The 12,891-nt window shown below is 55.3% G+C and overlaps 4 protein-coding genes across 4 annotated transcripts; 2 read left to right on the forward strand and 2 right to left on the reverse strand.

Moving 5' to 3' along the window:
• Positions 1–55: 55 nt before the first annotated feature.
• Positions 56–650, reverse strand: J3D65DRAFT_665173 (mediator complex protein-domain-containing protein; the record flags this gene model as incomplete). Its single annotated transcript, XM_066802818.1, has 2 exons — positions 56–505; positions 564–650. 2 exons carry the CDS (start codon positions 648–650, stop codon positions 56–58), a joined length of 537 nt encoding a protein of 178 aa, XP_066659147.1.
• A 400-nt stretch (positions 651–1,050) lies between these two features.
• Positions 1,051–4,890, forward strand: J3D65DRAFT_615188 (WD40-repeat-containing domain protein). The gene is made up of 3 exons (XM_066799297.1): positions 1,051–1,443; positions 2,322–2,463; positions 2,516–4,890. Exons 1-3 carry the CDS (start codon positions 1,267–1,269, stop codon positions 4,423–4,425), a joined length of 2,229 nt encoding a protein of 742 aa, XP_066659148.1. The 5' UTR covers positions 1,051–1,266; the 3' UTR covers positions 4,426–4,890.
• J3D65DRAFT_615191 (regulator of chromosome condensation 1/beta-lactamase-inhibitor protein II) lies at positions 4,829–7,045 on the reverse strand. Its single transcript, XM_066799298.1, has one exon. The coding sequence runs from the start codon at positions 6,915–6,917 to the stop codon at positions 5,085–5,087; it is 1,833 nt and encodes a 610-aa protein (XP_066659149.1). The 5' UTR covers positions 6,918–7,045; the 3' UTR covers positions 4,829–5,084.
• A 206-nt stretch (positions 7,046–7,251) lies between these two features.
• Positions 7,252–10,022, forward strand: J3D65DRAFT_644433 (Sec34-like family-domain-containing protein; the record flags this gene model as incomplete). The annotated part of the gene is made up of 5 exons (XM_066802151.1): positions 7,252–7,359; positions 7,429–7,712; positions 7,777–8,116; positions 8,165–9,157; positions 9,207–10,022. The coding sequence occupies 5 exons, from the start codon at positions 7,252–7,254 to the stop codon at positions 10,020–10,022; spliced, it is 2,541 nt and encodes an 846-aa protein (XP_066659150.1).
• Positions 10,023–12,891: the final 2,869 nt, after the last annotated feature.

A 12,891-nucleotide genomic window follows, 5' to 3' on the forward strand; every position in this document is an offset into this window, starting at 1 on the left:
TTGGGACTAAGCTAGCTTGGCTCATGAAGTCATTGACGCTCGACTTCTCGATCTTTCACCCCATGTGCGTGTCCTCGCCATCCTGTCCCTCGCCGTCTCCCAACCTTGCTTCCAGTCTCTTTCTCGCCTCGGCCACCAGTTCTGCCCCCTTGACCACTCCAACATCCCTCGTCCGCGCGTTCAGCCATCCCACGTCCAGCTCTCCCAACCCGCCGTTTTTGACTTCTCCACCGGCCCCGCTGCCTCCTTCCACCTTCTCCGCTTTCGCTGGTATCACCCCAGCGTCCTCCAGCGCGCCAATCTGGCGCATGAGGTTGTCCTGTATTGTCCGCACAAGGCTAAAGTATTGTTTGGTATGCGCCGAAAATGCGGCTTTGCGGGCTTCGAGAGGAGAATCAGAGATCGACGACGGGTCGGCTGAGGAGGACGATGGCGGTGGGGGTATTTCGCGGTTCGTAAGGGCGCTGACGGCGCTTCCAGCTGCGGTGAGCAATCTGGGGATGTCCTGAGGGCGCGCATCAGCGGATTGAGTGGGTAGGTGGCTGTGGCGAAGCTGTCGGTACCTCTTTTATTTTGCTGAGCTCTTGGATGTGCTCGACTGCTAGATTGACGTGGTCCCTCGCGCCTCGCGCCTCTTCCGCGTTGGCCATGATCGCGCTGGCCTAGGTGCTTGTGTGTGAGAAGTCCCTGATCTCGATGTGGTCTACAGCTGTCGAGTTGCTCAGCCGTTCGATTGCCAATGACGCAGGTCGTGGACACTAGTCGCGTGTGGTTCCCCGGTAGCCGTCCTGATGAGTTGAAAGGTCGGGGTTTGGGGACGCCAGTGATCCAGGAGAGTTTCTTTTGCTGATCCAGTGTTGACTTGAGAGTTGAAGAGAATTAGTACCAGCACCAGGGTTCTGCTTTTGGATAGGTACTGTGCAGAAAGTGTTTGGAGTTGTGGAATCTCAGGCGGAGGATCTGCACCTTCGGATGGACGTGCATCAACGCTAGTAGCACGGGCCAGATGGTGAGCCTCGCGCTAAATCTTATCGAGACGTGCCGCCGTGTCGAAGGAAGCGCGTCTGGTCAACCTCCAGGCCCAAGGTGCCAACTATTTTCCACCGCTCCAGTATCGCCCTCGTTTTCTATTCGCTTCCCAAAGGACTCGATGGACACCATCTGTTGATGACCGGAATCCGCCTGTAGCACCCGCACAGTTGTAAAGGCGACCGCATTCCTAGTACTGGCATCCAGCGGTTGAATCTGTGAACTCTCCGTACGAAGATGTCGGGTCCTCCGCCTGGCAATGGGCCTCCTCACTCACGAAACGTCAGTGTGAGCAACGGACCTCCGAGCGCCGGTATGGCTGGAAACTCGCAACAAATGCCGCCGCAAGGTGGCGTGCCCCCAGTTGGCACCCCGGGTGGAAGTGCCCAAAGCCAACAAAACCTGAATTATATTGTAGGTGAAGCAATTTCTTGTCATTTGCCTTTGTTTTATTTGTTTCCCTATTTGGAATGTGGTTGAGATCTTACCATGGAACGCTGGTCTCTCCAAATTCAATTTCGCGCGCCTCGCGCGTCTTTGATGGATCTTTTAAATTTAACGGGAAACCTGGATATCTGGCGCCGAGGCCTCGCGGACACCTCCAGCTCAGGACGTTGAGTCACCACGCGACTTCCTTTCGGAGCGGTCGCACGACTTGTACCTGTCCTTGACCAACGCGCACCACCAGATCTTGGCCGGGCTCTTTAACCCCCCAATCCATCCTGGGCGGTGTCTGGATTCTTTCGCCAACCCCGACTGTCGCCCATACTCTGAGCTTATCAGCTGCTTGACCCTTATCATCACATCTACAAAGTTGGAGTGTCCGACAATCTACACCAACAGCCATCAATATGGTAGCGGAAGCGTGTTCTCTGAAGCGACAGAGGCAAGAGAGGCAGCAGAGAGAAGAGAGGCAACAGGAAGAGGCACATTACCGAGAGGCAAGTTACCTTTGCGCCTCCATCGCTCTCCAATTGTCGCCGGCAACGAAGGAGCATCCATCAGGTCGCCGCAGGTGCTTACTTCGCTCAATCCGGACGCGACAACCCTGACCGTGCCGCGTCTACATACCTGGAGCGGTCGGACACAGAGCCATCCCTATCATTTGCGAGCGGTCTCAGAAATGTCAAACATCAACTTCCATGCAGGATCATTCGCGAACATGGAGGCAAGACTCAAGCAAATGGTGGGGTGGGAGAAACATCACCATTGGGTCGCCCTGACAACAGGCCATTACTTTTCCATGCGGCGCGTACATCTCAAAACGTTCCATTGCTGACCAAGGCATTTAGGTACTGGAGTATCTCAATAAGAAGGGTTATAACCGTACCGAGGCGATGCTTCGCAAAGAATCCTCAAATCAGGACGCAGAAGGCCGCCCTATCATCACTCGTGCTGAAGATCGTGGTGGCGCCGCTTATGACCAGGCATTTGGTACTGTATCTTGACATTCAACTCTTAGGATGGATACTAATATACGCTTCAGAGATGTTGCGTGGATGGATCGAAGACAACCTAGGACTCTACAAGCCGGAGCTGCGGAGATTGCTTTGGCCCGTGTTTGTCTATTCATACCTGGACATGCACAAAGAGTTCTTCTCCAGGGAGGCCGTGACGTTCTTCGAGAAGCACAAAGAAATGTTTACTCAAGAGCACGAAGTAGACATTGTCTCTCTCGGAGCCATCCGCTTGCCCGAACACGTCGCCGACAGTAACATCGCCAAGATATACCGGGGCAACAAATACCGCTTGACACTGAGCAACATGGCCTTCAACAGCCTGATTCAGTTTTTGGAATCAAAGGAGAAGGATGGTGGCTCAATCATCATCAAGATTATGAATCAGTGGATGAACATAGTCACGCAAGATCGCACGGCGCCCGGCAACGAGAGGAGTCTTGCAGCAATGATCTCTCGTGGAAGCAAAATCGAGGAAGACATGCCTGCCGAAGACGAGGGTATTCCAGGTCACAACCCGGGTTCGGCCAATACCGATCGCAACGCGCCACCTGTGCTGGCGAAGCTTCAGTTGGGCCCTCTTCCGATGGAGCCTGATTTGATGGAAGATGTTCGCGCCGAAGTTTCGGACCTGGATACCAAAAACCCTCCGGCACCGGGTCAACCTACCCTCGCTGATGAATTCGAAGCTCGAATCAAGCGTGAGTCTACTGAAGAGGCTCCAGCCCGGGATGCTGTCCCGCTGCCCCCATCACTTGCCCGCGACGTTTCCATGGAGGTGCAAAAGGTCAAGGAGAATCGTGATAGATTCAAGATTGAAGGCCGCTCAGGAGGCGTTGGCCCTGGCGTCAGCGTTTGCATGTACACCTTCCACAACACGTTCGATGCCGTCAACTGCCTCGACTTCTCAGGCGACAACGAGCTTGTTGCAGTTGGCATGGCAGAATCCTACATCAAGGTTTGGTCGCTTAGCGGCGAGGCCATTCACTCCATCAACCCCAACGACAAGCCAAGCGCCTCCAAGAGGCTCATCGGCCACTCTGGCCCCATCTACGCTGTGGCCTTCTCCCCCTCGACCGCAAATCCATTCCCCGGACCTGGTCATGCCTCGACACGTCCCAAGTACCTCATTTCCTCCTCTGCCGACAAGACCATTCGCCTCTGGTCCCTCGACACCTGGACCTGTCTCGTAGCCTACAAGGGACACAGTGGGCCTGTGTGGGATGTCAAGTGGGGTCCATTTGGCCACTACTTCGTTACAGGTAGCCATGACCGCACCGCTCGCCTCTGGACGACCGACCATATTGCGCCTCACAGGCTCTTTGTAGGACACGACGGTGACGTTGACGCCGTCGCCTGGCACCCCAACGGCGCATACGTTTTCACGGCTTCGGGCGACAAGACCGTCCGCATGTGGCACATCAACGGAAACGCTCTTCGAATGTTCACGGGACACACTGCAAACATCACCGCGCTCGAGTGTTCGCCGTCTGGCAAGAAGCTGGCATCTGCAGACGACGCCGGCAACATCATCCTGTGGGATTTGGCTTCAGGCACACGCATCAAGCGCATGCGTGGCCACGGCAAAGGCGGCGTCTGGTCGCTGTCATGGTCGGTTGAGTCATCTGTCCTCGTGTCGGGCGGCGCCGATGGTACGGTGCGCGTATGGGACGTCCTGCAAGAGACGCCCGAGTCGACGACGACGGCAAACGGCAAGGTCATCGCTGAAGGCGGCTCCGGCAACAAGATCGACGGCAGCGGCAGCGGCGGTGGCGGTTCGGGCGGTGGCGGCGGCTCGTCTTCCAGCAAGAAGAAGGCCAAGGATGTGGTTGTTACGGCTGACCAGATCAGCGCTTTTCCCACCAAGAAGAGCCCCGTTTACAAGGTCCACTTTACCCGCATGAACCTCGTCCTCGGAGGCAGTGCGTACATGCCTTGATTTTAGCTAGAAGGATGACATGCGTTGGAGCGCGGCTCTCCTCGTCAAGGAAGTGGGGGTTTTGAAATCATCCTCGGCGTCAATGGACGGCGGGACGGCTGGGAAGGTATTTTTGCTTTGCTTATTCTTTTGCTTCTGGCGGGAGAGGGAGTGGTTCTGCGATACCAGATGCGGGCGATGGAGTGAGGACTTACTTGCTCTTTGCTTTGCTTTGCTTCGCTTTGCGAGATGCTGGTGGGTCTGGGGTAGTTTCAGAGACCATGCTTGGATCTCCTTTGACAACCATCCAAGCCAGTCTAAAATCTAAAATCTTCGTCTATTGGGGCAGCTCGTTGTGCGTTTTGAATTGTGGTCCTCTGACACATAGTACACTCGATACTGTAGTCGGAGCCTGGAGAGATCTTCTTCATCAAGTTTGCAAAATACGTAGATGCAGATGTGGATGAGGAGGAGTGTACATATCTCCTTTCACGTTCAATTGTTCAAACGCGAATCGGTAATGTTTTCTTTCCGCTTTACTTGTCCAACTGGTTGCCATCTTCCCCGAGTGACGCCAAACGCCCGAATCCAAACGGTGCATTGCAAAACATCAAGCCTGCCGCCCAACAAATGAGACGCTCTACTGTGATGGCGAACTCTAGTCTCCATGCCCTGCTCGTTTACACGCCCGAATAAACCGCCGTCACTTCCCTGCCACACTGAACACGCTGCTCCACCTCGACCCAGCGGCCGCCAATCTTGACCTTCTTCTTGGGCGTGATCTGAAAGCGGTGTTCCTCCTTGCCCCGGACCTTGCGCTCAGCCAGCTGGTCGAGCGGCTGGATGTACGTGGGCTGCGAGATGTTGTTGCGCTTTCCCGTGCCGATCTGGTAGCTCTCGTTCTTGCCGAAGAAGACAATGTCGGCGCCCCAGTTGGTCTCGTTCTCCGTGAACGTATCCTTGCGGGACGCGCCGGCGACGGTGCCGGCCGACAGCTGCGCAATGTTGTTCATGACGGCCGCCGCGTGGTTGGCGCCGACGGAGAGGTTGGCCAGCCGGATGGGCACGACCTTGTTGGCGAGCTCGTCGTACTCGAAGAGGCCGGACAGCGAGGGGATTTTGGTCGGTGTGCCTTGCAGGTGCGTCCATCGTCCGTTGCCCAGCTGGCCCCAGATGCCTTGGCCACAGGCCCAGGTGTCGGCCGTCACGCGGCCTAGGTTGCGTCGCGCGATGGAGGATTCTTCGTTTTCGCTGCCGGGATTGCTGACGCGGGTCGCGTCGACGGTGAAGTAGGAGTTGTTGCCGCCGGCTGCAAGCCCAGTCACCCGTGGCTGCAGGCCAGTGCCTCGGTAGAGGTTGTGAAAGGGGAGGAGAGATGGGGAATCAATGTTGCCGGCATCGGGGTCGTAGTCAAAGCCCAGCTGGCCCATGCTGTTGTCGCCAAAGCTGAAGACGCGGCCCTCTTTGTCTGATACCAAGCTGTGGAAGTCGCCGGCGGCGATTTTGGCGATTTCAAATCCGCGCAGAGTTGATAGCTCGTGGGGTTGGTCATAAGCGCCTTCGGGTCGGTTGCTCCAAGACAGACCTGGCACTCCGAGCTGTCCTTTAGATGGGTAGTCGAGAGCGGATGAGGCGGCAGAGAAAACTCGTCTCTTGGATGTCAGCATGAGGAGGTGCTCTTGCCCACCGGCAATGTCTGTGATCTTCTCGCCAAAACCCATGTCCTTGGGCTCAATCTTGCGGTAGGAGATGGGGCTGCGCCACGACCAGAAAGGAATCCAGGACCCCTCGGCGGGTTTGGAACCTGCTTCCTGCTCTGACTTTGACACTGGCACGGAATAAACCTTGCCACTAGAGCTGAGACCAAAGATGCGGTCTTTGGACAAGACGAGAGACTTCAGGTTCTTGCCTCTCAGGGTGGCAGCCGGTTGAGCGCTGTCCTTGTCATATCCGATCCCCCACTGCAAAAGATCGCCATTCTCGTTGATGGCGGCGCCAAAGTAGCGGTCCAACTTTAAATCGCGAAGGAGGACTCCCTCAAAGAATGGTATCCGACGCGGGGTCTTGATAAACTGTTCGTCCGAATCCGGCGCAACGACCTTGCCACTGTTGGACCCCCAGGCGTAGACGCCCGGACTTTCCCAGCTCCGCTTTACTTGCAGATGCTGGGAACTGAGGATGTCCCGATTCTCTTCCTTGGTGGCGCCCTTTTTGGGACGCTTCTCAAAAGTGAGCTCGACCTCGGGCTTCTCGGGCTCGTCGGCATAGACTTTGCGACGAATCGTGTTGCCAGCCGAATACTGGTAAAAGGCAGCGGCAGACCCCAGACCAGTAAAGAGGATCATCCAACCAGGGATGCGGGCGCGCTTCGCTGGGGCATTCTCAGCAGAAACAGCTGAAGCAACAGTGCTCTTCTTCGCGGTGGCGTTGAGCTTTCCGCGCGGGATGCGGGTCGCAGCGGCGGCCTTATTAATGCGCTGCGAGGATTGGCGGAGACTGCGCGAGGGAATCATGGTGGGAGTAGGGTGCAGGAGAAGTCGAACAGATGAGGGACAATTGAGAAAAGTAAGGAGGTCAGACACGCGACATGACTTTGCGCGAGAAGGCGACGAATGGGTTGAGTGGTAAGTGGCTGTCGAGTAGATGAAGTCATGACTTGGGAATAATTTAGCTCAGGTCCCTACCCGACATCCTTAGCCCGGGCGGCACCCTAGTCGGCGGGCCTGGTCTGTGCGCGGGGATTCCGCTCCGGCGGCCTCGAGCTCCGCCGCGGGAGAGGCCAGCTTCCGCTTCGCAACTTATCCAACACCAACAATTCACCCGCGCCCCTCCACCTCACCTCCCGCCATGTACGAGGATGCCTGGATCAGCGCCGTCGTACCAGAGCATTACGCCCAGCCAGAGATACCAAAGCCAGGCCACAGGCGTCGCGTCTCGCTCCTCAAGCAGCCCAACGTAAGCCCACAATCTGCCTCGCCTAGGTGCGTCACGACCTGTCCATGGTATTGATTCTTGTGCCCACAGGAGAGCAACCAGGCTGACGACCCCGTAGAAGCTATCCCCGAAATCACAGAGGAGCCTGAACAAGCCAACGGTCCCCCAAAAGCCCAAGTCGCCCGCAGGGCCAAGTCGTTTAGTGATTTCTACAATGTTGCCAGAGCCCACATCGCAAAGGAGCGCCAGCAGGAATTGGAGAAACACAAGCTGAGGAAGAGGTCAAAGGAGCTCCTGAGGACAGACGTGGATTTTGATTCTTGGTACCACCAAATCAGTGACGACCTGCTCGACGCGAGTCATGGCGAGTACCAGTACGTTCTCGTGCGATTGAGCCCTGTCCCTTTGGCCGCGCTGATTGTGTTGTCTTTGAATTAGACTGTATCGAGACCAGCTCCATCTTTCCCACAGACACCTCGATTCCCTCCTCGAAAGCACGAATACCGCGCTTGATCTTCTCTCCTCGCTCTCCGACTCGTTCAAAGCCGTCGCGGCACAAACGACGACATTCCAGAAGCAATGCGAAGGCCTGATAGCCGACCAAAAGCGCATCACAAAGCTCGCCGACGACATGGGGGAGAACCTACAATACTACGCCTACCTCGAGCCCACAACGCGCCGATTGAATGCGCCAGGAGCCGGCAACTTTGTACGCGGAGACGCTTTCAAGGAAATGCTCGAAAATCTGGACAGTTGCATCGACTATATGCAAACACATGTATGTCGTGGTCATAATCACGTTCAAGGCATAAGCTGACCGTCCTAGCCCAAGCACAGCGAATCCTCAACGTACGGCTCCCGGTACAAGCTACTCCTTACCCGGGCACTCACTCTTATCCGAGTTCATTTTACCAACACCCTCCGCGAGATAGCCGCAGATGTATCAAAGCGAATAGCAGACAGGCAATTGAACGATACGACCATGTCTGCCCTGCTGTATGCAAAATTCCGTGTCGGCGCGGCAGAGCTGAAAGAGCTTGGTTTGGAGATTCAAAAGCGCGCAGTGCTACCGGCAGACGCGGAGCCCGATGCGGAACCTGAATATCAAAGTCTGATGAATGAGCTTTACCAGAGCTACTCGGCGACTCGAGGCAGGCTCATTCTACCCCTAATCGCCAAAAAGATGCACGAAATTTCGTTAGCGCCGAGTTCTTCCAAAGATTTGGTTACCTTTGCAAGAAGCGGTATAAGCTACATCCGCGGCATTTGCTTTGACGAGTACGACCTGTGGGCCGAGTGGTTCGAGGGTGATGGGGGTGTTTACGACTTTCTCGAAGGGATCATGGAGCCCTTCTACGACTATTTACGACCGCGGACGATTCACGAAACTCAGCTTGTCAAGCTTTGCGAGCTCTGCTCTCTCATCCAATCCCGGTACATGGAAGAAGAGGAGGAGGAGAGTGAATCCAGTCCGGCCGTCAGGCTCGACTTTGCTTCTTTAATCCAACCAGCGCTTGAGGACGCACAGACAAGACTTGTCTTCCTCTCGCTGACAATCTTACGTGATGATATAGAATATTACAAACCCAAGCCTGAAGATCTCGAATGGCCTATACAGAGCCGACGTGGCTCGGAGCCAAAAAGAGAAGGTCCGGCATTGTCAGGCAAAAAGGGCCAAAACGGGCCCCTCGTCCCATCCGGACAAGAAGACGAGACAGACACTCGGTGGGCATTCAACGCCGAAACTGCGTTCAAGGACTGGTACCCTACTCTGCGCAAAGCCATATGGCTCTTGAGCAAAATATACCGCCTTGTAAATGTAAATCTTCTTTCCACTCTGCCCTTGACCAAAGCTAACCATCTCATAGTCCAAAGTCTTTGACGACCTTGCACATCAAATCGTGCACCAGACTACCATGTCACTGCACCACGCCTCCCAACAAATCAGCACACGTTCTTCTCCCACCGACGCCCAACTCTTCCTGATCCGCCATCTTCTCCTCCTCAAGCAGCAAATCGTTGCTTTTGACATTGAATTTCTCAGCACAGATGTCAGCCTCGACTTTTCCTCCGTCACAAACACCTTTTGGGAGCTTCGTGAGCGAGGCGGCCTCTTCAACCCGCGGAACTGGGGCCGCTTCGTCAGCATGGGACTGGTCCCGCGCGTCGTCGAAAACATGCTCGACGCCAAATCCGACCTTGACGGTCGCCTGCGCTCTGTCATTGGCGACTTTACCAACAGCTGGGCAGGCCGCGTCACCTCCGCCATCGCACCCGACAAGACGGGCAAGAAGGGATTCGCGGCGACCGAGGCCCTTGACGAGGTGCAACGGGCGGCGCAAAAGGAGGTCGCGTTCTTGCGGCGCAAGCTGGAGGAGTACATTGACGACAGCCGCACGCGGGAGACGCTCGTTGCGGCCGTCGTCGAGCAGATTGTCGCCAACTACGAGACTTTTTGGGACAGGGTCCAGAGCGATGGCAAGGCGCTGACCAAGGGCGGGTTGGGCATGGCAAAGGGCAAGAGCAGGGCAGACGAGCTGTGGGAACCAGGCGTCTTCGAAGAGTGGTGTGCGGACGTCTTTCGGGTCGGTCAGGGCTCGTTGGCATGGGGTGGCATGGCGGCGCCTGCGGCTGAGGACGCCGACGATGCAAGCAGTGGAGTCAGTCGAGATGGAAGTGTATGATAGGGATGGAGCTTGGCGGGAAAGGACGTGCTCAATTATATCCACAGAGGCGCCTTGTAGCGCTCTTTGTTTTGCAAAGGATTGCTTCAGTGTTGTCTGTGAGTGAAGTCTGCCTTTGGCCGGCGGGTGTTCGACGTCCTCAACAGGTGATGTCGATGATGGTATAGACGAGAAAGTCTCAAGAGCGAAAGATCAGGAGGGCAAAGAGAACGAAGTTGACGAGACAAGCAAGCAGCGGAAGGACGACAGATGACAAACAACCCAACTCCTCGCCAACCAATTTTTGCCCTCCTCTCTCAGTGAGCTGCAAACAAAAGGCAAAAGAGACCCGCGAGGATCGATCGAACCAATGACGTATCTTCTCAAGGCTAGCAGGCAAGCTCGTAGTAGTAATCTCATGAGTGCTCCTGCTACCTTTCCAGACGCGCCAATGGCCCGACCGTCGTTGTTTTTCCGGTTCTCTTGGGAATTGAGCTATTTGACCGCTTTTATAGATTGGTGCATGAACAATGGACTGGGCACATAACTGTCGGCAATGTCATTGATCTCTGTGTGCACTCGATCGATTAATCATGACCAGCGCGCCCTCTCACGATACGGAATTCATTCGCCACCGCCGATGTCGCACATGGAATACGTTCAAGCTCCCCAAAAACTCCATGAGCACTTCCCACACAGTAGCCAGACCGCGCCGCACGGCGGAAAAGAAGAGCCTTGGCGTAAGTGTACAGCGGCGACGCCGGCGGGGAGAATGCCTTGAGTGCGACAAGAAAGATCTTGAAACCGATGTAGTCGAAAACGTGTGCGAGAGGAGCGGGCGAAGCAGGTCGCGGCGCGGGATGGCGCCGCCGTGGATGTGCTTTTCGTCGAGGGGCGTGGTGAAGCGCGGGAGGTAGGTCGTTGATGTCGGGTGCGTTGTCTGACGGTTTTCTTGTTGGTTTGTGGGGGTTGACGGGTCGCGCGTGTAGGAAGCAGGAGGAGGGAGCGCATGGTGTGGCGTACCTTTTTGGGGCGTGCTGAATGTGTATGCGTTGGAGGAGGGGGCGATGGCATCTGCTGTGATGGGATTAGAAGCGTTGATGGCTTTGCGAATGATGCGCCCATGTTTGATTGTCGAGGATGGAGAGATAGGATACGCACTGGAGTCTGACTTGTGCAATCTCAAAACATGTTGTGTGCGAAAGAAGAAATTCATTGTGGTTTTGTCTAACCATGGCTCAGTCAATGAGGGGGCAGGCCCCTGAGTGTGAGGAGTAAAGTGATGCAACCACGAAAAGAAAGTCACATAAATTGTACGATCTTCCACTAAGCCAATGCCGCTTGACTTGTTCTATCAACATCCTGCTCGCGGTGATGGAGAAGGAGGACAGCTGTTTATTCTTCCATTTTATTCAGACCCTCGGGGTAGGCTAGAGTCAGACTGTGCTTGCGTGCCAGAGTGGTCTTTGTCGAGTTCAGTATCCCTCAGTCAACGCCCATGCGAACGAGAGCGCCAGATGTGACCTAGGAGATGGGAATCAAATGGTCTTGCTGCGTCAGCCTCTCCCCACAAGGCAGAATCGCGTTGTTCTCCCTCGCGCCGTCTGTGAGAGACACACTTCGGAGAATCTCCAGACGGAGCACAGCTCGCCAGATCGGGTCAGTATCGCAAAGCGCTGTAGGCAACAGGGCGACCGAGACGACTGGAGACCTGCTTAGTGCGGCCAGGCTCGAGCACAGCACCGTCGAGAAGCTTGGTCGCGAGCATTTCCGCAAACGTATCAAGGAGAAGGACTGAAGTAGCCAAGCCCCAGCGTCGCTACCGGCTCGAAAATGGACATGAGTCTAAAACTCTGGAGATGGGACAAAATAGATTCCTTGCTCTTTCCTTGGTCACTGGCGAGACATGAATGTGGACGGAGTAGCGCGACACCCGTATCGCGACCCTGGCAACTGCTCAAGTGACCCCTTCACGAAGTCTGTCTTCGCCGCTGTCACCGACTTCGCCGGAGAGACATAGCCCCAAAAATAGCAGTGTTGGAGTTTGCGTCGAATGACAGTAGTCGACGCCCAACGCCTAGCTTCTGGCTCCGGTGGCTCCAACAGCAATTGGATAGCGCAAAGGGCGGACTTATCGCAGTGGGAAACTTTGTCGCGAGAGATTCATGCAATCGTCAACATATAGGCTTGGCCGGCGACGATGAGTAAACAGCGTTGTGCCAAGAGTAGTCTCTAAACCATCCAGCCAAGAAATGGGGATGCCAAGCAGAGTAACGGAGCGTGCCACGAGTAAAACTCATGTTTTGACCTCAGAGAGGAGACAGGAGGCTATGGCGTTGTCCATGTGATGCGTGCGGGGCGAGAGGTAAGCCTCAAAAACATGCGGTGTGCGAGCAAAACGATGAGATGGCGATGCATCAACAAAGCAGTGGGGCTGAGGGGGAAATGGCGATGTTGGTAATGCGGAGTAGGCATGAGTGCGTGAGTGAACCTTATGAAAGGACGACGACTTTGCAACCACTGCCAAGAATATCGTAACGTTAGGTTTGCGATGGCAGTCACCCAATTCACCCCCTCTCGCGTCTTGATAGCTTGAGGCTCGAAACCTTTATCAGGACATGAAACATAAATAGATCCAAAGATGCCATGGATGGCGAGGATTGGCAAGTGTCCGATTGTTGAGTAAAAGCAGCACTGGGGATCGACCAGAAGGGCATAGACAAAAACATACAAAGGTGGATCATCCTGCCAGCTCCAACCATCATCGGCATAAGCATTAGCTGAGCCATGTCAAACTTCTGACGGTCGACAACCAAGCATTTCGGCCAACCCATGGACCCTGACCCCAGTAGCTGGCCGTCTTGGCCCGTCCCGCACCCGCATTGAATTT

This window comes from Phyllosticta citribraziliensis (genome assembly GCF_038025025.1).
Source record: "Phyllosticta citribraziliensis strain CPC 17464 chromosome Unknown J3D65scaffold_2, whole genome shotgun sequence".
In the NCBI taxonomy this organism is placed as follows: domain Eukaryota; kingdom Fungi; phylum Ascomycota; class Dothideomycetes; order Botryosphaeriales; family Phyllostictaceae; genus Phyllosticta; species Phyllosticta citribraziliensis.

Bases quoted from the DNA above. Each gene is read 5' to 3' on its own strand.
- J3D65DRAFT_615191 (XM_066799298.1), bottom strand. From the start codon at position 6,917: ATGATTCCCTCGCGCAGTCTCCGCCAATCCTCGCAGCGCATTAATAAG.
- J3D65DRAFT_615188 (XM_066799297.1), top strand. From the start codon at position 1,267: ATGTCGGGTCCTCCGCCTGGCAATGGGCCTCCTCACTCACGAAACGTC. The intron at 1,444-2,321 runs GTAGGTGAAGCA...CAAGGCATTTAG, and splicing joins AACAAAACCTGAATTATATT to GTACTGGAGTATCTCAATAA. The intron at 2,464-2,515 runs GTACTGTATCTT...TATACGCTTCAG, and splicing joins CGCTTATGACCAGGCATTTG to AGATGTTGCGTGGATGGATC.